At 47.9% G+C, this 27,028-nt stretch overlaps 1 protein-coding gene across 6 annotated transcripts in view; it reads left to right on the top strand.

The window, feature by feature from the left end:
• IL17REL (interleukin 17 receptor E like) overlaps positions 1 to 27,028 on the top strand; it is a 63,881-nt gene that overhangs the window by 6,978 nt on the left and 29,875 nt on the right. For all 6 annotated transcript variants that reach the window (XR_007517449.1, XM_049884716.1, XM_049884718.1 and 3 more), the window contains exon 2: positions 11,186 to 11,213. Coding sequence is in view for 5 of the 6 variants with exons in the window: in XM_049884716.1 (XP_049740673.1) it covers positions 11,186 to 11,213 (28 nt within the window). In the remaining variant the exon portion in view is untranslated. The remainder of the gene's footprint in view (positions 1 to 11,185; positions 11,214 to 27,028) is intronic.

Here is a 27,028-nt window from a genome sequence, read left to right as displayed (position 1 = left end):
CTTCTAACTTCACAAGGAGGAAGGAGGAACAAGATCAACGGCCCAAAGCTGATTCCTATAAAGCAGAGGTCAGACATACCTCCTCTCTCCAACCTTTATACCAATTCTGACACCAAGCATCTCACCCACGGCACTATTTCTCTGCTAAATTCAATAATTCATTGCAATGGCTACACAGAACTCACAGACAATACTTATGTTTATGGGGTTCACTAGGGAAGTAACAGGTTTCAATTCCGGTTCAGTAACACTCAAGATATAGTCTCCGATCAGGACAGCCTCTTCTCATCCCTGCCCTCAAGCAGGCCTTTTTCTGGCCCCTCAGCCTCTGCCGTGCCTGGGCAAGTGGTACAAAGCTCTTTTAGCTTTGTTGATAAGAGCTGCAGGGCACCCTACTCCACCAGTAAGCCTCAACCTGAAGGTGCTCAGCTCCAGCTCCATGAATTGGCAAACCCAGCTCCACCAAGTGCCCAGAGGCACCCTATTCCGCCAGCAAGCCTCCTGTGTCCGAAGGTGCTGAGTTTTCTGACTCCGTGAGCCAGGAAGCCCACCATGCTGCCTCTTGGTGGTCTCCTGCCACTCTCCTACTGGTCTCTTGTCTCTGCTGCTGCCGCTTCTTGCCATCTTCGGTGTTACAGCTCTCTCTGTCTGTCTCCTGGTTCCACAACCTTCTCAGTGCAGGGATTCTGGGTCCAAAGGACACGCTCCACCCCTGACTCTCCTTTCTTGGTGGTGAGGAGATCCTCCCCACCTCTGAGATGGCTCATTTTAAGCCTAGCAGGATGGCAAACTAACCAATCACCTTGTTAGGGTTCCATACACGTTATTTACATGGCTCACCCCCACGAGGGAGCCATGCACCTTATTTACATTATTAGCAAGCTGTCCAATCACCTTGATGAACCACAAGCACCTCCTTTGCATAGTCCCTCCCAGTCATTTGCTGATGTCAGAAGAATCTTGGCTGAAAGCAGAGAATACCAGAAAGATGTTTACCTGTGTTTTATTGACTACACAAAGGCGTTTGACTGTGTGGATCAGAACAACTTACGGATAACATTGAAAAGATTGGGAATTTCACAACATTTAATTGTGCTTATGAGGCAGTCATTCAAACAGAACGAGGGTACACTGCATGGTTTAAAGTCAGGCAAGGTGCGCATCAGGATTGTGTCCTTTCACCGTACTTATTCAATCTGTATGCTGAGCAAATAATCCAAGAAGCTGGACTATATGAAAAAGAATGCACCATCAGGATTGGAGGAAAGCTCATTAACAACCTGAAATATGCAGATGACACAACCTTACTTGCTGAAAATAAAGAGGACTCGAAGTACTTTCTGATTAAGATCAAATAGCACAGCCTTCAGTATGGATTGCACCTCAGCATAAAGAAAACAAAGATCTTTACAACTGGACCAATAAACATCATGATAAACGGAAAAAAGATGAATGTTGTTGAGGATTTCATTTACTTGGATCCGCAGTCTGAAAAGAATTAGTCACTGAAAACCTTATAAACAGCAGTGGAACACTGTCTGACATAATGCCCTCCAGGTTGGAACGCACTCAAAAGACGACTGGGGAAGAGCTGCCTCCTCAAAGTAGAGTCGACCTTAATGACGTGGATGGAGTCAAGCTTTCAGGATCTTCGTTTGCTGATGTGGCATGACTCAAAATGAGAAGAAACAGCTACAAACATCCACTAATGATTGGAACCTGGAATGTAAGAAGTATGAATCTAGGAAGATTGGAAATCGTCAAAAATGAAATGGAATGCATAAAGATTGATTTCCTAGGCTTTAGTGAGCTGAAATGGACTGGTGTTGGCCATTTTGTACCAGACAATCACGTGGTCTACTACGCCAGCGATTATAACTCAAAGACGAATGGTGTTGCATTCATCCTGAAAAAGAACGTTTCAAGATCTACCCTGAAGTATGACGCTGTCAGTGATAAAATAATATCCATACACCTGCAAGGAAGACCAGTTAATACAACGATTATTCAAATGTATGCACCACTAAGGCTAAACATGAAGAAATTGAAGATTTTTACCAAATTTGCAGTCTGAAATTGATGGAACATGCAATCAGAATGCGCTGATAATTGCTGGTGATTGGAATGCAAAAGTTGGAAACAAAGAAGGACCGATGCTGGAGATCACTTGATAGAATTTTGCAAGACCAACGACTTCTTCATTGCAAATACCTTTTTTCACCAACCTAAATGGTGATTGTACATATGGACCTCACCAGATGGAATACAGAGGAATCAAATTGACTGCAACTGTGGAAAGAGATGATGGAAAAGCCCAATATCATCAGTCAGAACAAGGCCAGGGGCCGACTGCGAAGCAGAGCATCAGTTGCTCGAATGCAAGTTCAAGCTGAAGCTGAAGAAAATTAGAGCAAGTTCACGAGAGCGAAAGTATGGGCTTGAGTACATTCCACCTGAATTTAGAGACCATCTCAAGAATAGATTTGACACGCTGAACACTGACTGAAGACCAGATGAGTTGTAGAATGACATCAAGGACATCACGCATGAAGAAAGCAAGAGCTCATTAAAAAGACAGGAAAGAAAGAAAAGACCAAGATGGGTGTCAGAAGAGAGTCTGAAACTTGCTCTTGAACGTTGAGTAGCTAAAGCAAAATGAAGAAATGATGAAGTAAAAGATTATGGCTAGAAGGACCATATTAAGTAATTGTTGTTGTGTTGTTGTTAGGTGCCGTCAAGTCGATTCCAACTCCTAGCGACCCTATGCACAACAGAACGAAACACTGCCTGGTCCCGCGCCATCCTTACAATCATTGTTATGCTTGAGCTCATTGTTGCAGCCACTGTGTCAATCCATCTCCTTGAGGGTCTTCCTCTTCTGCTGACCCTGTACTTGCTAAGCATGATGTCCTCCAGGGACTGATCCCTCCTGACAACACGCCCAAAGTATGTAAGACCCAGTCTCGCCATCCTTGCTTCTAAGGAGCATTCTGGCTGTACTTCTTCCAAGACAGATTTGTTCGTTCTTTTGGCAGTCCATGGTATATTCAATATTCTTCACCAACACCACAATTCAAAGGTGTCAATTCTTTCAATTCTTCTTCAATTTTCCTTATTCATTGTCCAGCTTTCACATGCATATGATGTGATTGAAAATACCATGGCTTGGGTCAGGCGCACCTTAGTCTTCAAGGTAACATCTTTGCTTTTCAACACTTTAAAGAGGTCCTTTGCAGCAGATTTGCCCAATGCAATGTGTCGTTTGATTTCTTGACTGCTGCTTCCATGGGTGTTGATTGTGGATCCAAGTAAAATGAAATCCTTGACAACTTCAATCTTAATTAAGTAACTAATATTAAGTGATTCACGGGCCACCCCCTGGCTCTTCTAGCCATTGGCCCTTTCATACTTCAAAGATTAACTTTCCCCTCCCAGTCATTTTACCAGTCCAAAACAGTCACTAACAGAGTCCTGAGGGTGAAGCCACTCAGATACCAACCAACCACTCAAGTGCTTCAGTTGTCCATCCATCTGATCTGGATAGATTCTCCAAAAGTCGTCTCATCTTCACCCTTTCTGGCCTCTCATAAAATTCAACTGAGAGATAATTATTTCCCTGTTCTGAGCCTCACCAGCTATCAGCACAGCAAAACTTTAAGGGGCTTTAAGTTTGACCACTGTACTCCAGCCCAGCAGTGCCTCCCGCTTAGTCCATTCTTCCACACTTACAGCTTCTACAATTACAGATTTTACAATCACAAATAATCCTGTTAACAGTCAACACTCACAACTGAATCATATAACCGTATCAACATCTTCCCCCACCGTCTCTTCCCCAGGCCCATCAGTTGGGGATCTTTCCTTGTTCCCCTCATTTGATGTAAGCACACTCACAAAAGCGTGTAAGCCAGCCACTTCATGCCTTTATCTCTCCCCGTTTTAGATAACCAATGCTTAAATTGCCTATCCCTATCAAACCAGTAGCCTTCAGTATAGATTACACCTCAACATAAAGAAAACAAAAATCCTCAGAATTGGACCAATAAGCAACATCATGATAAATGAAGAAAAGATTGAGATTGTCAAAGATTTCATTTTACTTGGATCCACAATCAACACCCGTGGAAGCAGCAGTCAAGAAATCAAAAGACGCATTGCACTGGGGAAATCTGCTACAAAGGACCTCTTCAAAGTGTTGAAAAGCAAAGATGTTACCTTGAAGACTAAGGTGCCCCTGATCCAAGCCATGGCATTTTCAATTGCCTCATATGCATGGGAAGGCTGAACAATGAATAAGGAAGACTGAAGAAGAATTGATGCCTTTGAATTGTGGTGTTGGTGAAGAATATTGAATATACCATGGACTGCCAAAGAACAAACAAATCTGTCTTAGAAGAAGTACAACCAGAATGCTCCTTAGAAGCAAGGATGGCGAGACTGGGTCTTAAGTACTTTGAGCATGTTGTCAGGTGGGATCAGTCCCTGGAGAAGGACATCATGTTTGGCAGAGTACAAGGTCAGCGGAAAAGAGGAAGACCCTCAACGAGGTGGACTGACACAGTGGCTGCAACAATGAGCTCAAGCATAACGATGATTGTAAGGATGGCGCAGGACCGGGCAGTGTTTCATTCTGTTGTGCCTGGGGTCGCTATGAGTCGTAACTGACTTGAGGGCACCTGATAACAACAACAGCAACATCAAACTCGTACTCTGAGGAGACAAGCGTGCTCCTTGGTGTGGAGAATTTTATGTTCTGGTTGGAACGCTAAGAATCTGCATCAGTTAGCAAAACCCAGTCAGGAGCAAGCCTCCAAATCGCAGCAATTTACAAAAGCTCGTGGTGTCTAACGTCTTTCTTTTCATCTGGTCAGTTTCTGGTCAGCTCATTCCTAGACCCTATGGGCTAGGTCGATGAGTACCAGCCATAAGCTCAGGAGTCCACACACCTCCTGGGCTTTCAGACCAGCCAGCCCCTTCTCTCTCTCTCTCTCTCTCATTCCTGTCCCCGTTGGGCTCAGGAGTCCACACAACTCCCTGCACTTCAGACCAGCCAGCCCCTCCTCTCTCTTTCTCATTTGTAGCCCCCCGGGCTAGGTCAACAGATGCCAATGAAATGTGTTGACCTAAAACTCAGCCCATCTCTGCATTGCTGCATCTTCTCCACTCCACTCATGAGTGGGCCCAGATGATCATAGACCAGTATACCAGGCTGTCCACTCGCCAGCTCCCTTTAACTTCCACTCCTGGAAGGGGTTTTTTCTGATAGGCACTGACTTGTCCTGCTTCAGTGCACCCAAAAGCAAACCATTTTCTCAAAATTTGAAAAGCAAAACAGCCTTATTTTTCTGCAAGTCTTTCCTTCAAATAAAATTTTCCTGCTTTCTCAGGTCTGCATGGGTTTTCAAATGCAAATTGCCTGGATGGGTCTCTCTTAGGTTTTCAGCCTGTTGTTGTTAGGTACCCTCAAGCTGGTTGTGACTCATAATGACCCTATGTACAAGACAACAAAACTGCCTGGTTCTGCACCATCCTCAAGATCCTTGGTATATATGAGCCCATTGTTGCAGCCACTGGGTCAATCCACCTCATCCAGGGACTTCTTCTTTTTTGCTGACCCTCTGCCTTACCAAGCATGATGTCCTTCTCTAGGGATTTGTCCCTCCTGATAGCATATCCAAAGTACATGAGACGAAGTCTCGCCATCTTCACTTCCAAGGAGCACTCTGGCTGTATTTCTTACGAGACAAACTTGTTCATTCTTCTGGCAATCCATGGTATATTCAGTATTCTTCATCAACACCATAATTTGGAGGCATCAATTCTTCTTTGGTCTTCTTTATTCATTGTCCAGTTTTCACATGCCTATGAGGTGATCAAAAATATCATGGCTTTGGTCAGGTGTACCTTAGTCCTCAAAGTGATATCTTTGCTTTACAGCACTTTAAAAAAGCCTTTTGCAGCAGATTTGCCCAGTGCAATGGTCATTTGATTTCCTGATTGCTGCTTCCCAGGGCTTTGAATGTGGATCTAATACAATTAATTCCTGACAACTTCAGTCTTTTCTCTGTTTATCATGTTGTTGCTTATTCGTCCAATTGTGAGGATTTTTGTTTTCTTTTCTTTTAAGGTGTAATCCATACTGTAATCCATCCAGGCTGTTGTCTTAGATGTTCAAGTCTTCTTTGCCTTCAGCAAAGAAGGGTGTAGCATCTGCATATCTCAGGTTGTTAATAAGTCTTCCTCCAACCCTGATGCTGCGTTCTTCATATAGTCCAGCGCCTTGGATTATTTGCTCAGCATACAGATTGAATAAGTACGGTAAAAGGACATAACCCTGAATAACATCTGTCAACTTGGCGAGACCATGGTTCCCGATATTGTGTGATTGTCCACCATTTTGTCATCTGATGTGATTTTCCTATGTGTTGTAAATCCTACCTCTACAATGTTAATGAGATGGGATTAGTGGCAGTTATCTTAATGAGGTAGGACTCAATCTACAAGATTAGGTTGTTTCTAAAGCCAATCTCTTTTGAGATATAAAAGAGAGAAGCGAGCAGAGAGACATGGGGACTTTGTACCACCAAGAAAGCAGTGCTGGGAGCAGAGCGTGTCCTTTGGACCTGTGGTTCCTTCTCAGAGAAGCTCCTAGACCAAGGGAAGTTTGATGACAAGGACCTTTCTGCAGAGCCAACAGAGAGAGAAAGCTTTCCCCTGGAGCTGGCACCCTGAATTCGGACTTCTAACCTACGATACTGTGAGAAAATAAATTTCTCTTTGTTAAAGCCATCCATTTGTGCTATTTCTGTTATAGAAACACCAGATGACTAAGACAAACACCTTTCCTGACTTTAAACCCCACAGTATCCCCTTGTTCTCTTCCAACAACTGCCTCTTGGTCTATGTACAGGGTCCACATGAGCACAATAAAGTGTTCTGGAATTCTCATTCTTCGTAATGTTATCCATAATTTGTTATGGTCCACACAGTCGAATGCCTTTGCATAGTCAATAAAACACAGGTAAACATCCTTCTGGTATCTCTGCTTTCAGCCAGGATCCATCTGACATCAGCAATGATATGCCTCATTCCACAACCTCTTCTGAATCCAGCTTGAATTTCTGGCAGTTCCCTGTTGATGTACTCCTGCAACTGTTTGTGAATTACCTCAGCAAAAATTTATTTGCATGTGATATTAATGATATTGTTTGATAAGTTCCACATTCTGTTGGATCACCTTTCTTTGGAACGAACATCTCCAGTGCTGTATCCATTCGTTGAAATATCTCAGTTGGTATTCCTGGGGCCTTGTTTTTCACCAATGCCTTCAGTGCAGCTTGGATTTATTTTTCAATACCATCGATTCTTGATCATATGCTACCTCCTGAAATGGTTGAACATCGATCAATTCTTTTTGATACAGTGACTCTGAGTATTCCTTCCATCTTTTGACACTTCCTGTGTCATTCAGTATTTTGCCTGTAGAATCCTTCAAATTGCAGCTCGAGGCTTGAATTTTTTCTTCTGTTCTTTCAGCTTGAGAAATGCCAAGCCTGTTCTCCCTTTTAATTTTCTAACTCCAGATCTTTGCACATTTCATTGTAATACTTCACTTTGTCTTCTTGGGCCACCCTTTGAAATCTCCTATTCAGCTTTTTTATTTCATAATTTCTTCCATTTGCTTTAGATACTCATCTTCCGGCACTCTATCAGACAGTGTTCCATTGTTATTCATGAGGTTTTCACTGGTTATTTATTTTCAGAAATAGACCACTGGGTCCTTCTTCCTAGCCTGTCTTAGTCTGGCAGCTCTGCTGAAACCTGTCCACCATGGGTGATCCTGTTAGTATTTGAAATACCAGTGGCATAGTTTCCAGCATCACAGCAACACGTACGCCACCACAGTACCACAAACTGACAGATGTGTAGTGGGGTCTTCAACCTAAACCCCTGATATCCTATATACAGGGATACTGCATTCAAACCAACAACCTGTGTTTGGCGAAGGGCAAATTCTAGTTTGCCTTTTAGCATATCCAATCAAGCATTGGCTGAAGTGAAGTTGCACGATATCTATAATACCTAGTATTTATTTCCATTATACATTTTAGGTCTGTTTCACAACGCTAGGTCAGAGAAACACTCAATATCCATAGTACATTTAAAAAAAAAAAAATTGCCCTCGAGTCAATTCCTACTCACTGCGACCCTGGAGGACAGAGTAGAACTGCCTCATAGAGTTTCCAAGGAGTGCCTAATGGATTTGAGCTGCTGACCTTTTGGTTAGCAGCCATAGCACTTAACCACTACATCACCAGGTTTTCCATAGTACATTTAGATAAAAAAAAAAAAACCAAACCCAGTGCTATCGGGTCGATTCTGACTCACAGCGACCCTATAGGACAGAGTAGAACTGCCCCATGGAGTTTCCAAGGAGCACCTGGCGGATTCGAACTGCTGATCCTTTGGTTAGCAGCCGTAGCTCTTAACCAGTATACCACCAGGGTTTCCCATTTAGATAAACACAACCCTAAATACATAATCCTTTCTAAAAACATTCCCGTTTCAGCTTCTTTTCTCCACACCTTGACTATCTTGCCATTCAATCATCTTGTTTAACCAGCCTGACTTTTGCCCCAAGCCACTCCAGGTGAGGCTTTCCTCCCCTCAGCTGCTGCATAATGTCTCTTAGTTTCCTTTCAGTCATACAGGTAAGAACGACCAGAGTAACCATTTAAGAATTAAAAGTTCCACTTTCCACGCCCCTTCATTCTTTCTCTTACAACGTCCTATGGGTCCATGAGTGTGGAGCCATTGCAACAAATCCCAGCTGTAAAAATGGCCATGCAGGGTGGCAAAACTGACCAATCTCCTCATGAGCATTCCATACACCTTACCTGCATGGTCCTTGTCTTAGTCATGGAAGCCCTGGTGGCGTAGTGGTTAAGTGCTGCAGCTGCTAACCAAAGGGTTGGCCGTTCAAATCCTCCAGGTGCTCCTTGGAAACTCTACGGGGCAGTTCTACTCTGTCTTATAGAGTCGGTTTTGTCTTAGTCATCTAGTGCTGCTGTAACAGAAATACCACAAGTGGGTGGCTTTAACAAAGGGAAAATTATTCTCTCACAGTCCAGTAGGGTACAAGTCCAAATTCAGGGCGTCGGCTCCAGGGGAAGACTTTCTCTGTCAGCTCTGAAGGAATGTCCTTGTCCTCAATCCTCCCCTGGACTAGGAGCTTCGCCACACAGGAACCCCAGGTCCAAAGGACGCCTCTGCTCCAGGCACTGCTTTCTTAGTGGTATGAGGTTCCCAACTCTCTGCTTACTTCCCTTTCCTTTTATCTCTTGTAAAATAAAACATCGTTCAGGCCACATCCCAGGAAAACTCCCTTTACATTAGATCAGGGATGTGACCTGAGCAAGGAAGGGTGTTACATCCCACCTAATCCTCTTTAAACATAGGCAGAGATTATGATTTATAACACACAGGAAAATCACAAAGTGGCGGACAGCCACACAATACTGGGAAACATGGCCTAACCAAGTTGACACGTATTTTTGGAGGACACAATTCAATCCATGACAGTCCCATTCCCAGTCCTATGCCATACAGCTTATTTACATTATTGGCAAGCTATCCAATCCCTTTGGTGGACCACAAACACCTCATTTGCATAGTCCCACCCCAGTATTTGGTGGGAGTTACAAAGACTATGGCTAAGAAGGGCTATATTAAGTAATTCACTGCACTGCAATGGGTGAAATCAAACACAGTCTGGAGTATAGTTTCTGGCAACGCACCAGTGCTGGTTTCCTACTGTAAATGCACCAAGGCTCTGCGAGATGGCAACATTAGGGGAGACTGGTGGAGGGTATGCAGGAACTCTATGTGCTGTCTTTTCATCTTTTCTGTAAGTCTAAAATAAAAAGGTTGTTTGTCAAAGGGAGGTGGGAGCTGGAGGTGTAACCAACCAGTAGTACCTACTCTACAAATTCAAGAAACAGATATGGACCTATGCTTTATTTTTCCATTTTCCCACCTGGGCTACCAGCAGGAAGTCTAAGGTCTCTCTTGAGCTCCCCCAATCGTGGGGGCTTCCCCTTCATAGAGGGGCTGCTCAGGAGCCTCAGCCTTCATACTGCTGTTACTGCTTGTTGCCACCTGGTGTCACTGCTGAACACGGGTCCAGCGCAGCCAAGTGCCCCAGTATAGTGCCACGAGGGGGTGCCCTTATCTGGCTCCCCCAGAAAGCACAGCACTCTGACTTCCTAGCCCCCTGCTTAGCTATGGAGCCACACAGCACACCCATTAGAGCTGGGTCCAAGGCACTTCCTGCCTACCCCACAGCTGGTGCCAGGGGGCCCTTCTCTGACTCCTCCTTTCCTCATGCTGGGCGTCCCTCTTTGGGCTTTCCAGTTGTTGAGCAGGAAGGGACATTGGGGGTAAGAACAAGAATCGAGATTCAGTCTGGGGAGGGAATTTTCACAGGCGAACACTGTGCTAGAACGCCTCTCCCAAGTATTCCCATGGCTCACGCCCTCACGCCTTCAGCAGTCACCCAAATTACCCCCTCCACGACGCCTTGCTGGCCCTTCATCTAGAATACAGTCCACACTTCCCCCAGACATTCCCGCGATCCCTCTGCTAGTTCCCCACATCACTTGTCAGCATCGAAAATCAAGTGTGATTCACTGTTTCTGAGATTATGTCTCCTCTACTGCAGAGTGTAAACCCTCTGAAGGTGGGGATTTTTGTCTGTTTTGTCTTATTCATGTGTCCCCAGCACCCAAGCAGTGCCCGGCACGTAGTGGCTGCTCACTCAGTACTTGTTCCATGAGTAAGAGCAGTGGAGGGTAGGTCTGTGGAGCTGCGAGCCAGCGGGAAGTTCTGGAGCCCAGGCTGGGACAGCGGGTAGTGGGCCTGGAGTGCCACGTGGAGCCTGGTCCCGCCCGCACTGTTTACTAAGCAATACTGGTGTGCCAGGCCTTGGGCTGACCTTCTTAGGCATCCCCGAGAGCGCCCCCTGAGAGCCCCCCAGACATGGAGGAGGAACCTCAGGCCCCACCAGAGAGTGAGGAGCAGGGCCGAGACAGGATGGGGCATGTGACTCTGGAGCTGGGTCACAGGGTGGGGCAAGAGGTGGCTGGGCCGACCCTTCAGCTTCTAACCCTTCTTGTTCTGTCTACAGGGCTTTGCCTGCAAGAGCCGCACAAACCGTGAGTACTTCTCAGCTTCTTGGGGCAGAGGGCTGCTGGGTGGGACACGCACCCCCAGGTCCACCCAGGCCTGTCAGGGTTGCCTTGTCCACCCCACACAGGAGGGTGGGCTACACCCAACGGCATCACTAGGGTAGTGCAGGGGTGCGAACTACATCCCTTGACACTGTCAAAGGGGTGACACCAAAATGACCCCAGAGTCCGTAGTGGCAGTGGCAGGAGGCAGGTCAGTGCTGCTGGAGGAGGGGACCCAAGGCAGCAGCATCACTAGAGCTGGTGTCACCTGTCACCCAGTGTGGTAACTCATGACCGCCCCCGTCATCTGCCAGTCAGGGTGCAGGTGACCAGGTTACTGTGCCCCCCATTGGGCTGAGAGGAAGGTCTCTGCCTTGGCCAATGGGAGGAGGGAGGAGCTGAGGGGAGTTGTGAGGGGTGTAGCTGGAGGGGGCAGCGCCAGGCAGCTCTCACCCTGTGCAGGGGTGGGACAGCACCCACGGAGGGGGGCTCACTGGCTGGCCCAGCCACCCCGGTTGGGGGGAGGTGACACCGTGAGTTACGGCACTGGGTGACACCAACCCTAATGACACCACAGGCAGTTGAGGTATCCCCTGAAGAGTGGGGTGAGCCGAGTTGCTCTGGTCTCCCCAACCCCACCTCACCAAGACACCCGCAGCCGTCCGGAAACAGTGCTCCTGGACATCCCTGCTTATGGCCCCATGCCCACAGCAAGGCCCCCTGGACATCCCTGCTCATGGCCCCATGCCCACAGCAAGGCCCCCTGGACCTTCCTGCTCATGGCCCCATGCCCACAGCAAGGCCTCCTGGACATCCCTGCTCATGGCCCCATGCCCACAGCAAGGCCCCCTGGACATTCCTGCTCATGGCCCCATGCCCACAGCAAGGCCCCCTGGACCTTCCTGCTCATGGCCCCATGCCCACAGCAAGGCCCCCTGGACATCCCTGCTCATGGCCCCATGCCCACAGCAAGGCCCCCTGGACATCCCTGCTCATGGCCGCATGCCCACAGCAAGGCCCCCTGGACATCCCTGCTCATGGCCGCATGCCCACAGCAAGGCCCCCTGGACATCCCTGCTCATGGCCCCATGCCCACAGCAAGGCCCCCTGGACATCCCTGCTCATGGCCGCATGCCCACAGCAAGGCCCCCTGGACATCCCTGCTCATGGCCCCATGCCCACAGCAAGGCCTCCTGGACATCCCCGCTTATGGCCCCATGCCCACATCAAGGCCCCCTGGATATCCCTGCTCATGGCCCCATGCCCACAGCAAGGCCTCCTGGACATCCCCGCTTATGGCCACATGCCCACATCAAGGTGCCCTGGACATCCCTGCTCATGGCCGCATGCCCACAGCAAGGCCCCCTGGACATCCCTGCTCATGGCCCCATGCCCGCAGCAAGGCCCCCTGGACATCCCTGCTCATGGCCGCATGCCCACAGCAAGGCCCCCTGGACATCCCTGCTCATGGCCGCATGCCCACAGCAAGGCCCCCTGGACATCCCTGCTCATGGCCCCATGCCCACAGCAAGGCCTCCTGGACATCCCCGCTTATGGCCCCATGCCCACAGCAAGGCCCCCTGGACATCCCTGCTCATGGCCCCATGCCCACAGCAAGGCCCCCTGGACATCCCTGCTCATGGCCCCATGCCCACAGCAAGGCCTCCTGGACATCCCCGCTTATGGCCACATGCCCACATCAAGGTGCCCTGGACATGCCTGCTCATGGCCGCATGCCCACAGCAAGGCCCCCTGGACATCCCTGCTCATGGCCCCATGCCCACAGCAAGGCCCCCTGGACATCCCTGCTCATGGCCCCATGCCCACAGCAAGGCCCCCTGGACATCCCTGCTCATGGCCCCATGCCCACAGCAAGGCCTCCTGGACATCCCTGCTCATGGCCGCATGCCCACAGCAAGGCCTCCTGGACATCCCTGCTCATGGCCCCATGCCCACAGCAAGGCCCCCTGGACATCCCTGCTCATGGCCCCATGCCCACAGCAAGGCCCCCTGGACATCCCTGCTCATGGCCCCATGCCCACAGCAAGGCCTCCTGGACATCCCTGCTCATGGCCGCATGCCCACAGCAAGGCCTCCTGGACATCCCTGCTCATGGCCACATGCCCACATCAAGGCCCCCTGGACATCCCTGCTCATGGCCCCATGCCCACAGCAAGGCCCCCTGGACATGCCTGCTCATGGCCCCATGCCCACAGCAAGGCCCCCTGGACATCCCTGCTCATGGCCCCATGCCCACAGCAAGGCCTCCTGGACATCCCTGCTCATGGCCCCATGCCCACAGCAAGGCCCCCTGGACATCCCCGCTTATGGCCCCATGCCCACAGCAAGGCCCCCTGGACATCCCTGCTCATGGCCCCATGCCCACAGCAAGGCCCCCTGGACATCCCTGCTCATGGCCCCATGCCCACAGCAAGGCCCCCTGGACATCCCTGCTCATGGCCGCATGCCCACAGCAAGGCCTCCTGGACATCCCTGCTCATGGCCCCATGCCCACAGCAAGGCCCCCTGGACATCCCTGCTCATGGCCCCATGCCCACAGCAAGGCCTCCTGGACATCCCTGCTCATGGCCCCATGCCCACAGCAAGGCCCCCTGGACATCCCTGCTCATGGCCCCATGCCCACAGCAAGGCCCCCTGGACATCCCTGCTCATGGCCCCATGCCCACAGCAAGGCCCCCTGGACATCCCTGCTCACGGCCCCATGCCCACAGCAAGGCCTCCTGGACATCCCTGCTCATGGCCCCATGCCCACAGCAAGGCCCCCTGGACATCCCCGCTTATGGCCCCATGCCCACAGCAAGGCCCCCTGGACATCCCTGCTCATGGCCCCATGCCCACAGCAAGGCCCCCTGGACATCCCTGCTCATGGCCCCATGCCCACAGCAAGGCCCCCTGGACATCCCTGCTCATGGCCGCATGCCCACAGCAAGGCCTCCTGGACATCCCTGCTCATGGCCCCATGCCCACAGCAAGGCCCCCTGGACATCCCTGCTCATGGCCCCATGCCCACAGCAAGGCCCCCTGGACATCCCTGCTCATGGCCCCATGCCCACAGCAAGGCCTCCTGGACATCCCTGCTCATGGCCCCATGCCCACAGCAAGGCCCCCTGGACATCCCTGCTCATGGCCCCATGCCCACAGCAAGGCCCCCTGGACATCCCTGCTCATGGCCCCATGCCCACAGCAAGGCCCCCTGGACATCCCTGCTCATGGCCCCATGCCCACAGCAAGGCCTCCTGGACATCCCTGCTCATGGCCCCATGCCCACAGCAAGGCCCCCTGGACATCCCTGCTCATGGCCCCATGCCCACAGCAAGGCCCCCTGGACATCCCTGCTCATGGCCCCATGCCCACAGCAAGGCCCCCTGGACATCCCTGCTCACGGCCCCATGCCCACAGCAAGGCCCCCTGGACATCCCTGCTCATGGCCGCATGCCCACAGCAAGGCCTCCTGGACATCCCTGCTCACGGCCCCATGCCCACAGCAAGGCCTCCTGGACATCCCTGCTCATGGCCCCATGCCCACAGCAAGGCCCCCTGGACATCCCTGCTCATGGCCCCATGCCCACAGCAAGGCCCCCTGGACATCCCTGCTCATGGCCCCATGCCCACAGCAAGGCCTCCTGGACATCCCTGCTCATGGCCCCATGCCCACAGCAAGGCCCCCTGGACATCCCTGCTCATGGCCCCATGCCCACAGCAAGGCCCCCTGGACATCCCTGCTCATGGCCCCATGCCCACAGCAAGGCCCCCTGGACATCCCTGCTCACGGCCCCATGCCCACAGCAAGGCCCCCTGGACATCCCTGCTCATGGCCACATGCCCACAGCAAGGCCCCCTGGACATCCCTGCTCATGGCCCCATGCCCACAGCAAGGCCCCCTGGACATCCCTGCTCACGGCCCCATGCCCACAGCAAGGCCCCCTGGACATCCCTGCTCATGGCCCCATGCCCACAGCAAGGCCCCCTGGACCTTCCTGCTCATGGCCCCATGCCCACAGCAAGGCCCCCTGGACATCCCTGCTCATGGCCCCATGCCCACAGCAAGGCCTCCTGGACATCCCCGCTTATGGCCACATGCCCACATCAAGGTGCCCTGGACATGCCCAGATGCGGGCTCGGGCTCACTGGGCACACAAGGGGCACATCTTCTACCATATTGAACGATGCCGCATCGCCCCCTCAAAGGGGCTGCACAGTTCACATCCCCACCAGCAGTACAGGAAGCCCCCCTTCCTCCTACCTTTTTCCTTTTTGTGCAGTGTAAAATGGTATCTCATTGGCTTTTCTGTTTTAAACAACTCTATTGCCTTTGTAAATATCGCATATGTTTTTTAAAAGGAATATAAGTGATGTGGAGTATATAAGGAAGAAAGCTAAAACAAAACTCACTCCAAAGCCCCCATATAGAAATAAGTATCATTTACATTAGGTAAGCATTGTTCTAGATATTTTTGTAGGCAAATACACAGGTAGCAAGGTAAACAGGTAAAAACCATCTTATAAAAGCAAAATCGCTTTATGTCATTTAAAATAAGTATTTTATTTCATTTTACTTGAGCTTAGTAGAAAAATAAGCAAAAAATAATGCCAGACTTTAATTAATTAAATGTTTCTTCACCTCAAGAGACATTGTTTCCTCAAGGATAAGGAAGGAAATTGTGAAGAACATTGAGAAGCCGGAGTCCTCATGTTTCTGACCTTCGTGTGTCCATCGGGGTAGTGTGGAGACTGCCTGCTCTAAGCCTTGAGCCTCTGGCCCTCTCCCACTGTCAGGGTCTCTACATGACCACTGCTAGTTCTGCTCCTGGATTCTCCCATCTGGGGGTATCTGCCATTGCTTTTATTTGGGAAAATCCACCTCTTGTCTTCTTGAGTCATGTGACTCTCTGCTTCAGACCCTTGTGGATGTTGCTCCATTGTCTTCTGACAGTATCTGCCGTGGAGAAGTCTGATGACAACCTGATTCTTCTGCCTGGGTGCCTAGAGATTTCTTTTTCCATCCCTGAAATGCCACAACTTAACAAGCTGCAGCTTGGTGGCACCTGTTATTGTCACTTTTCCTGGACCCCCAGGTTTATGTCTTTCACAATTTCGGGGACATTTTTTAAAATTTTACCTTTGAGCAGTCTTGTGAGTTCTCTGCATCAGGGACTTCAATTGTCTTCGTATTGGATTGTCTTTGGCTTCCAGTATCTGGTAGCTTCTCTCTGGTTAATCTCTTTGATTTTTTCTGTTGCTTTTACTATAATTATCTCAGCCATTCTAAGCCAACGATTTACTTTTCAGCCACGTCTACCCCGTTCCCTGCATTTCTCACGTACGTATCAGTTCTGTAACGGGATCGTCTGGGTCCTCACTTTGTTTCTTGGGTCAGCCGTCCTCCTTTTTGGATTATCCTGCTGTTTGGCCATCTTTCATTGATTCTGTGTCCTTATTAAGATGTGCCATAGCTGGGAGCTTTGCATCAGCGAGGACTCAAACCTGGGTCTCCTGCGTGGAAGGCAAGGCCCTGAGCCACCACTGCCTCGATGCGCTTCACGTGCAGCCGCCACCTGTCTGCCAGCGGAAGCTTGCGTGTTGCTGAACAGGTTTCAGTGGAGCTTCCAGTCTAAGACGGTGTCTTGGTCATCTAGCGCTGCTGTAACAGAAATACCACAAGTGAATGGCTTTAACAGAGAGAAATTTATTCTCTCACAGTAAAGTGGGCTTAAAGTCCAAATTCTGGGCGTCAGCTCTAGGGGAAGGCTTTCTGTCTCTGTTGGATCTGGAGGAAGATCCTTGTCATCAATTTTCCCGTGGTCTAGGAGCTTCTCAACACAGGAACCCCAGGTCTGAAGGTTACGCTCTGCTCCCGGTGCTGCTTTCTTGGTGATATGAGGTCCCCATGTCTCTCTGCCCACTTTTCTCTTTTATATCTCAAAAGAGATTGGCTTAAGACACAATCTAATCTTGTAGACCTCGTCCATATAACTGCCACTAATCCATCTCATTACATCATAGTGATATCATATAGGGAAATCACATCCGATGATAAAATGGTAGACAGTCATACAAAGGAATCATGACCTAGCCGAGCTGACAGATATTTTGGGGTGACACAATTCAAGCCATGACAGATGAACTAGGAAGGAAGACCTGGCGATCTGCTTCCCAAAATCAGCTAACAAAACCCCTATGGCTCACAACCATCTGATCCACAACTAATCACGGCCGTGCTGCAGGACCCGACAGTGTTTTGCTCCACTGTGCGTGGGGTCAGCATGAGTCTGCGGTCGGGCCGATGGCAGCTGACAAGAACCACAACACAGCTGGAAGCACCTTCAGGCACTTCCCTCTACCCCTTGGGTCACATCTCCTCCTGTCCCATGCTCTGTGTGTGTCTTTCTCTGTTACTCTCTTCCTCCAACTTCCCTTCCTTCCTTTTGTTCACTGTTATTTTTTCCATAGTGTGTTTGAGACTTTTCTTTACATCTTGGTCACACTAGCAGCTCCTTTCAGACCCTCTACCTCCCTTCCCACTCTGTTTGAACCAAAACCCATGCATTTCCTCTGGGAGCAGCAGTGTGAAGGGCTGGGAGTTCCAGCACCTACCCCCCTGTCTGGCAGTGCCAGGTGTGTCAGGGAGAGAGGAAACTTGGCCAGTGTGATGTGCTTTCTGGGGGTGTAGTCTAGTCCTGGGGCAGTGGGGGTAGGAGAGGCCCTCAGTCTTTGGACACCCCCAGTGTAGCAGAAGCCCTGGTACCACCACGGCACCCTCTCTCTGCTGCACATTTGACCTCGCACCCCAGCCAGAGTGGTGGAAAGAGAAGGACACGCCCCAGGCTTGCTGCTCTCCAGACGGGGCAGCTTCGTGGAGAATCTTTAGGGTTTTCTCATCTCGCCTATATGGCCCTGGGTAAGTGGGGAGGAGGACCTGGGCCTTGGACTCTCCGTTTTCCTACCGGCAGCTTCTCGGGGCCGACGGCTCGGGTCTGTGCCCTCTGGTTGTTTGCCTGCTGCGGGCGATCACTTTCTGGGTGTTATGATATCTTTGCTGAGTATGACAGTACTGGGGGGATGTTTTATGGGGCAGCAGCTTTATTCCACAACCATCACTGGGAAGCTCATTTTAGTTTGCGTTTCTCTGATTATCAGGAGTCCCTGGGTGGTGCAAACAGTCAAGCTCTCAATTGCTAACCCAGGGGCACCTCAGAAGAAAGTCCTGGCAATCTACTGCCAAGGAATCAGCCATTGAAAACCCTATAGAGCACAGTCCTACTCTGATGCACTTGGGGGCGCTGTGAGTCAGAGTTGACTCGCCGGCAGCCAGTAGTGGTGATGGTGGATTATCAGTGAGACTGAGCACGTGCTCATCACATCTTGGCCCCGCGGGTGTCTCCTCCGTGCCTCACCCGCTGGTACCCTCGGCCAGTGGTTCAGTCTGGCTGCTTGTGCTTCCTGTTCCTGCTGGCACTGTCGCTGTTATCTCTGCAAGGGGTTCCTGTACCGTGGGCAGTTACTCCTAGACTGTTCTAGGCATCACAAACTATAACCTGACCTTACTAATGCCAGGACATTTCTATCAGTCCTTAAACTAGCCCAAATCAGATGTGGCCAGCCCTTTATAAGCAAAAGGCCCAGCTGTGACCACTAATTGACCTCAACAGAGGACGCAGGAGGAACGAATCAAAGGAAAATCATCAGGCGGACCGTATTTTGAAGCGAGAGGTCCAGCAAGAACCATGTCGCCTCCTGTTTCCTGGGTTTTCCCTTCTAGAGTTTTCCCTCCCCAGAACACCTGTGCGGGCGCCATCTTGCTGACCAAATCACATATAAGGCCTGTTTCCCTGCAGTTCGGGGAGCCTGGATCTGAGGGACCTCATCTCAGTTTCTTGCTGTGCTCATTGCAATAAAGTTACTTTCTCTTTTTCAAAGACCGGTGTCCAGATAATTGACAAGTTTGAGTGTGCTGGACAAGGACCCACTTCCTAGGGTTCGACAACAAAAGCGTCCATCCTTTTCTATCTACCTTTTCTTTTTAGCCTTGTTTAGAATATCTAATGCCTTTCAGAGGATCCTGGTGGCGCAGGGGTTAAGAGCTTGGCTGTTAACCAAAAGGTCAGCAGTTCAAATCCACCAGGTCGTCTGGATTCTGAATATACCAATTCCATTTGGCTAATAAGGCCTGTTGGGCCCTTACACCTGGTTCATCATCGGGTCTGAGTTGACCCACCTCACAGTGGGGACATCAGGTCAGAGAGTCACAAAATCTCCATGACAAGGTGTCCCAAGGTTCCCAGCCTCCTTGGAAACCCTATGGGGCAGTTCTACTCCATCCTATAGGGTCAGTATGAGCCAGAATCGACTTGACAGGAACGGGTTTCAGTTTTTGTTTTGCTTTAATGCCCCTCAGAAGCTTTTAATGTTGATGGAATTGTATTTATCAGTCTCCTCTCTAGTGAGTTTGTGGATTCGGGGTATCTTTTTTCTTTTTTTTCTTGTACTTTAGGTGAAAGCTTACAATGGTGTCTTTTAAGAAATTTTTCCCAATTCTGAGGTCCTAAAGACTTTCTCTATTTCCTTCTAATTGTTTGGAGTTTTGTTTTCCACATTTAGGTCTTTCATTCATCTAGGCTCTATCTCTGTCTAGGGTAAAGTAGGAATCCAGTTTTAATTTACTGTGGCTGCTCCATTGGTTAGTTAGCCCCTGCTCCTCCCTGCCCCCCTGGCATGTGTGGGCACTTTTGCCAGCTGCCACATTGGTTCTTTGCCCCCTCTGTCTGTTCTGAGCCAACACCATGCTGTCTCACTCATTATAAGCCTGTGCTAGTCAGTGATGTCTGGCAGATCGAGTCCACCTCTTTGTTCCTTTTTCTTTCTTCAAGTTTATCTTGGGAAGGTGGTGGCCGTGTGCCCGCTGGACTTTCCAGAATCCTCAGATGCAGACAGAGCAGTTAGATACTAAGAAAGTGGACAAGAAGCTGGGGTGTACTCCACAAACCTCCAAAGATAAGCGCCAAGGCCTCAAGGCCTGTGTCTTACCCGATCTGTTGGAACAGGGGGAGGCAGATGGGTGGAGGAATGTCTGATGAGCCTGGCATCAGGGAAGCCCCAAATCAGCAACCATGAGTACTCACTGGATGATGTGGCAGCCACCTGGGCAAAGCAACAGAAGATGGGAGGGTTTGCAGGTAGGTGCAGGTGCCAGAGGGGAGGTGTGCAGGGGCCTGAGGAGCCCAGACCTGTGACCGCTGTAAGACAGGTCCTCACACAGTGAGAAACTAGAAGTGGAATCCAAGTTGAGCAGGATAAAGACAAAGGACAAACAGAGACAGAGGAAAAGAGAGGTACAGATAAAAGCAGGAGAACGGAAAAGAGCCAAGAAAAATGAAAAAGCAATCCACCCTAATTTTAAACACTACGTGAAAAATGAAAGGGGGAATTTTGTGAAGTTAGAAAAGCAACCAAAACCAAGCCACTTTCTAAACGTTCAGAAAAACTAAAGTCACATGAATATAAGTAACGGAATAATATCAAGGACAAGTCCCATACAAAGTCATGATTTTTAAAAAGGACAGAGTAACATGCGCACAAACAAGGACAGTGCACCAGGATCACAGACTAGCAGAGTGCACCAGGGTCACATGTTAAAACAAACAAACAAAGAAATGGCACAAGACATTGAAGAACAATGTAAATCAGAAACACTCAGAAATGAGATGACAGAATTCAGAATTAGAAATAAAGGGGAAAATCATTCAGAAATGAAGACCAAGAGAACTCAAGAGCAATAACCCCAATATTCAGTGCCTTCAGAGAATATAGAAGGTGAAAAGGACATTTTTTTAAATCAAAAAGAAATTTAAAAAGTGACAAATCCAGAAGATAGGGGAAGAATATCCAAAATACAGATGAGGAGAGCCTAAAGAAGAACACCAAAACAATAGAACAGACACTAAGAATTATAGTTCAAGGAGGTGGTAAAACACATTTTTTTGAAATGACGTGTTGAAAGGGCCAACCACGTACCTGAGTATATTAGCCTCTGACATCCGACACCAAAACATGTTCTAGTAAAATGAGTGGATTTTAAAGAAAAAAAAAAAAAAACTTTGGGTGTCTAGGTAAAAAGAGCATGCAACTTATAAGGGAAAGAAATGTGTGTTATCATCAGACTTTTCAACAGTTACACTTTACGCCAGAAGAACACAGGCAGCAAAACTGACCTTCAAGACACAGAGGGAGGACGGCCGTGTGAAGGTGCATCTGCACGCCAAGTAACACCTGGGTCCACCAGAAGCTGAGAGAGACACGGAAGTGTCTCCCCTAGAGACTTCAGAGTAAACATAGCCCTGCCAACACCTTGATTTGGAGTCCCAGACTTAAAAACTGTGAGAGAATAAATGTCTGTTCTTATAAGCTACCCACTTTGTGATGTTTGAGGTTGTGCATGTTATGTGAAATACAGTACATGAGTAATGATGAAATATTTTAATTCTATTATTCCTTGTGTTCTTAAGAATCACGGTTGTTGGCATGGAAGCCAGCAGATACAGATGTCATGTAGAAGAGGTTAAGGAAAGCCTTTACTTTGAATCGGAAATATAAGTGTGAACTCATGAGGTGTTTTACCTGCATATACCCTAGCTGTGTGTACAGAAAAATCCCAGAACCAATGGCCAGTGCATGCCAGTGAACCTCCCTAGTGCCCAGGCTGTTGACTTGAGACAATTTCTCCGACTAAAAGAAACCAGGCAGGGCTTCTCGGAGAAATGACTGATTCCCAGCCTGGGGCAGAAAATGTACCCAAAAATCCTGGAACACCTTGTCATGCCAGAGAGCAAGGAAGATATCAAAGACACGTCAGAAGTACTCGGGAGCCAACTTGAAGAGGCTCCCACTAGGCAAAAAGGATATAGTTTGAGCTTCAAAGAAGAATAAGAATTGCAATGAATTACAACCCATGTTTAAACCTATAATTCATAATTGTTGTTGCTGTTAGGTGCCATCAAGTTGGTTTCAACTCATAGCAGCCCTATGTACAACAGAACGAAACACTGCCCAGTCCTGTGCCATCCACACAATCATTGCTATGATTGAGCCCATTGTTGTAGCCACTGTGTCAGTCCATCTTATTGAGGGTCTTCCTCTTTTTTGTTGGCTCTCTATGTTACCAAGCATGATGTCCTTCTCCAGGGACTAATCCCTCCTGATAATATGTCTAAAGTATGTGAGACGTAGTCTCACCATACTTGCTTCTAAGGAGCATTCTGGTTGTACTTCTTCCAAGACAGATTTGTTTGTTCTTTTGGAGGTCTATGGTACATTTAATATTCTTCAGCAACACCACAATTTAAAGGCATCAATTCTTCTGTCTTCCTTATTCATTACCCAGTTTTTGCATGCATATGAGGTGATTGAAAACACCATAACTTGGGTCAGGTGCACCTTAGTCTTCAAGTCGACATCTTTGCTCTTCAACACTTTAAAGAAGTCTTTTGCAGCAGGTTTGCCCAATGCAATGTGTCTTGATTTCCTGACTGCTGCTTTCATGGGTGTTGATTGTGGATCCAAGTAAAATGAAATCTTTGACAACTTCAATCTTTTCTCCATTTATCATGATGTTGCTCATTGGTCCAGTTGTGAGGATTTTTGTTTTCTTTATGTTGAGGTGTAATCCATACTGAAGGCTGTGGTCTTTGATCTTCGTCAGTACCTGCGTCAAGTCCTTTTCACTTTCAGCAAGCAAGGCTGTGTCATCTGTATAACGCAGGTTGTTAATGAGTCTTTCTCATTCTGATGCCCCGTTCTTCTTCATATCGTCCAGCTTCTTGTATTATTTGCTCAGCATACAGATTAAATAGGTATGGTGAAAGAATACAACCCTGACGCACACCTTTCCTGACTTTAAACCATGCAGTAACCACTTGTTCTGTTCAAACAACTGCCTCTTGATCTATGTACAGGTTCCTCATGAGCACAATTAGGTATTCTGGAATTCCCATTCTTTGCAATGTTATTATGATCCACACAGTTGAATGCCTTTGCATAGTCAATAAAACACAGGTAAACATCTTTCTGGTATTCTCTGCTTTCAGCAAGGCTCCACCTGACGTCAGCAATGATATCCCTGGTTCCACATCCTCTTCTGAACCCGGCCTGAATTTATGGCAGTTCCTTGTCAGTGTACTGCTGCAGCCATTTTTGAATGATCTTCAGCAAAATTTTACTTGCAAGTGATATTAATGATGTTGTTGTTGTTGTTAGGTGCCGTCGAGTCAGTTCCGACTCATAGCAACTCCATGCACAACAGAACGAAACACTGCCCTGTTCTTCGCCATCCTCACAATTGTTGCTATGCTTAAGCCCATTGTTGCAGCCACTGTGTCAAGGGTCTTCCCCTTTTTCACTGACCCTCTGCTTTACCAAGCATGATGTCCTTCTCCAGAGACCGATCCCTCCTGATAACACCTCCAAAGTATGTGAGGCACAGTCTCGCCATCCTTGCTTTAAGGAACATTCTGGTTGTACTTCTTCCAAGACAGATTTGTTCTGTTCATCCTTTTGGCAGTCCATGGCATATTCAATATTCTTCGCCAACACCACAATTCAAAGGCGTCAATTCTTCTTTGGTCTTCCTCATTCATTGTCCAGCTTTCACATGCATGTGAGGCGATTGAAAACACCATGGCTTGGGTTAGACACACCTTAGTCCTCAAGGTGACATCTTTGCTTTTCAACACTTTGAAAGGGTCTTTTGCAGCCAATTTGCCCAATGCAATGCGTCCTTTGATTTCTTAACTGCTGCTTCTGGAGGTGTTGATTGTGGATCCAAGTAAAATGGAATCCTTGACAACTTCAATCTTTTCTCCATTTATCATGATTTTGCTTATTGGTCCAGTTGTGAGGATTTTTGTTTTCTTTATGTTGAGGTGTAATCCATACTGAAGGCTGTGGTCTTTGATCTTCACCAGTAAGTGCACTAAGTCCTCTTCACTTCCAGCAAGCAAGGCTGTGTTGACGTCCATAACACAGGTTGTTAATGAGTCTTCCTCCAATCCTGATGCCCTGTTCTTCTTCATATCGTCCAGCTTCACCGATTATTTGCTCAGCATACAGATTGAATAGGTATGGTGAAAGGTGCGCCTTGTAAGCATATGGATATTATCCTATCTCTGACAGCATTGTACTTCAAAATAGATCTTGAAATATTCTCTTTTTTACGATGAATGCAACGCCATTCCTCTTCAATTTGTCATTCCCCGGCATAGTAGATCACATGATTGTCTGATTCAAAATACCCAACACCAGTCTATTTCAGCTCACTAATGCCTATGATATCAATGTTTATGCATTCCATTTCTTTTTTGGTGATTTTCAACCGTCCCAGTTTCATACTTTGTACATTCCACGTTCTGAATATTAATGGATGTTTACAGCTGTTTCTTCTCATTTTGAGTCATGCTACATCAGCAAATGAAGGTTCAGAACGCTTGACTCCATCCACGTTATTAAGATCGACTCTCCTTTGAGGAGGCAGCTCTTCCCCAGTCATCTTTTGAGTGCCTTCCAACCTGGGGGGCTCATCTTCCGGCACCATATCAGACAATGTTCCATTGCTATTCATAAGGTTTTCACCGGCTAATTCTTTTCAGAAGCAGACTGCTGGGCCCTTCTTCCTAGTCTTAGTCTGGAAGCTTAGCTGAAGCCTGTCTGCCATGGGTAAACCTGCTGGTATCTGAATAACGGTCACATAGCTTCCAGCATCATGCAAACCCCCACAGTGGCAGCCTGTCATAATTCATAATGATATTGTTTAAAAAATAAAAGAATCATTCATCTCCTGTGAATGACAGGTGACCAATTCATTATCCTGAAAAGTGGGCAAATAAAAGGAAATTGCCAAGCTTTAATTCTGTCTTCCTTCTATAAACTCTACCTCTGAGGAGTGAAACACCAGAAGAGGAGAAGCATCTCCTCACAAAACTATTCCAACTAACAGACAACAAAATGATAGACTATCACCATTCTACACTCTCCAGTGAACTGAGTAAGAGCCTCTGCATGGTGCAAATGGTTAAGTGCTTGGCTTTTAACCAAAAGGCTGGCAGTTCAAAATCCACACAGAGGCAACTTGGAAGACAGGTCTGGCAATCTTCTGAAAGGTCATGGCCTTGAGAACCCTACAGAGCAGTTCTACTCTGCACACGTGGGGCTGCCATGAGTTGGAATCAGCTCAATGGCAACTGGTTTGTTTTATTTATTTGGTTAAATGAGCTCAGCACCAGTGACTGCTGGCATCAAAAAGGAGAGGTGACCAGACATGACGTGCCTTCTCATGAAAGCACCCAACCCCACCGCAGTCCTGCAAGGAGCTCAACCCAAGTGTAATCAGGCCTCTCGGTCCTCCTGCCAATTTGTCAGAAATACAGGAGACAGAGATTCTTGCTGAACTGCACCATGAGGAAAGCAACATCCAGACCAGGGGACCATCGACAGGTCAAAGAGCCTGGCTTCTTCAACACAACAACTGCAAGAAAGACAAGTTGTAGATTAAAAAGAGACTTCAAAGACATATATTTTTAAAAAAAAACAGCAAGATTCATTAGAGAAATGCAAATCAAAACCACAATGAGATAACGTCTCACCCTGACATTACTGGCACTAATCAAAAAAACAACACAACAAATGTTGGAGAAGTTATAGGGAGATTGGAACTCTTATGCACTGCTGATGGGGATGCAAAGTGGTACAACCATTTTGGAAAATAATATGGCGCTTTGTTAAAAAGTTAGAAATAGAAATACCATATGATCCAGCAATCCCACTTATAGGAATACATTCTGGAGAAATAAGAGCCATTACAGGAATAGTCATATGTGCACCCATGTTTATTGCAGCATTGTTCACAATAACAAAAAGATGGAAGCAACCTAGGTGCCCATCAACAGATGAATGGATAAACAAACTATGGTACATACACACAATGGAACACTACACAACAATAAAAAACAATGATGAATATGTGAAGCATATGACAACATGGGTGAATATGGAGGGCATTATGCTGAGTGAAATAAGTCAGTCACGAAAGGACAAATACTATATGAGACCACTACTATAAAAACTTATGAAAAGATTTACACACAAAAAGAAGCAAACTTTGATAGTTACAAGGGAGGGGAGCAGTAGGGAGGGAAAATCACTACATAGGCAATAGATAAGTGGTCACTTTGGTGAAGGGTAGGACAGTACACAGTACTGGGGAGGCCAGCACAACTTGACCAAAGCAAGACCATGGAAGCTCCGTAGACACATCCAAACTCCCTGAGGGACCACATTACTGGGCTGAGGGCGTTGGAGACCATGCTCTCAGGGCATAACATAACAGTGAGCTCAATTGTCATAACATAGTTTATAAACAAAATGTTCTACATTCTACTTGGGTGCATAGCGTCTGGGGTCTTAAAATCTTATGAGTGGCCATCTAAGATATTCCACTGGTCTCACTCCATCTGGAGCAAGGGAGAATGAAGAAAACCAAAGACACAAGAGAAAGATTAGTCCAAATGACTAATGGACCACAACTACCACAGCCTCCACCAGACTGAGTCCAGCACAACTAGACAATGCCGGGCTACCACCACTGACTGCTCTGACAGGGATCACAATAGAGGGTCCCAGACAGAGCTGGAAAAAAGCATAGAACAAAATTCTAACTCACACACACACAAAAGAAGACCAGACTGGCCCGACAGTGACTGGAGAAACCCTGAGAGTATGGCCTCTGGACACCC

This window comes from Elephas maximus, chromosome 4, assembly GCF_024166365.1.
Source record: "Elephas maximus indicus isolate mEleMax1 chromosome 4, mEleMax1 primary haplotype, whole genome shotgun sequence".
Classification (NCBI taxonomy): Eukaryota; Metazoa; Chordata; class Mammalia; order Proboscidea; family Elephantidae; genus Elephas; species Elephas maximus.
The sequence above is the reverse complement of the archived record's forward strand: the minus strand, read 5'-3'. Positions and strand labels throughout refer to the sequence as shown.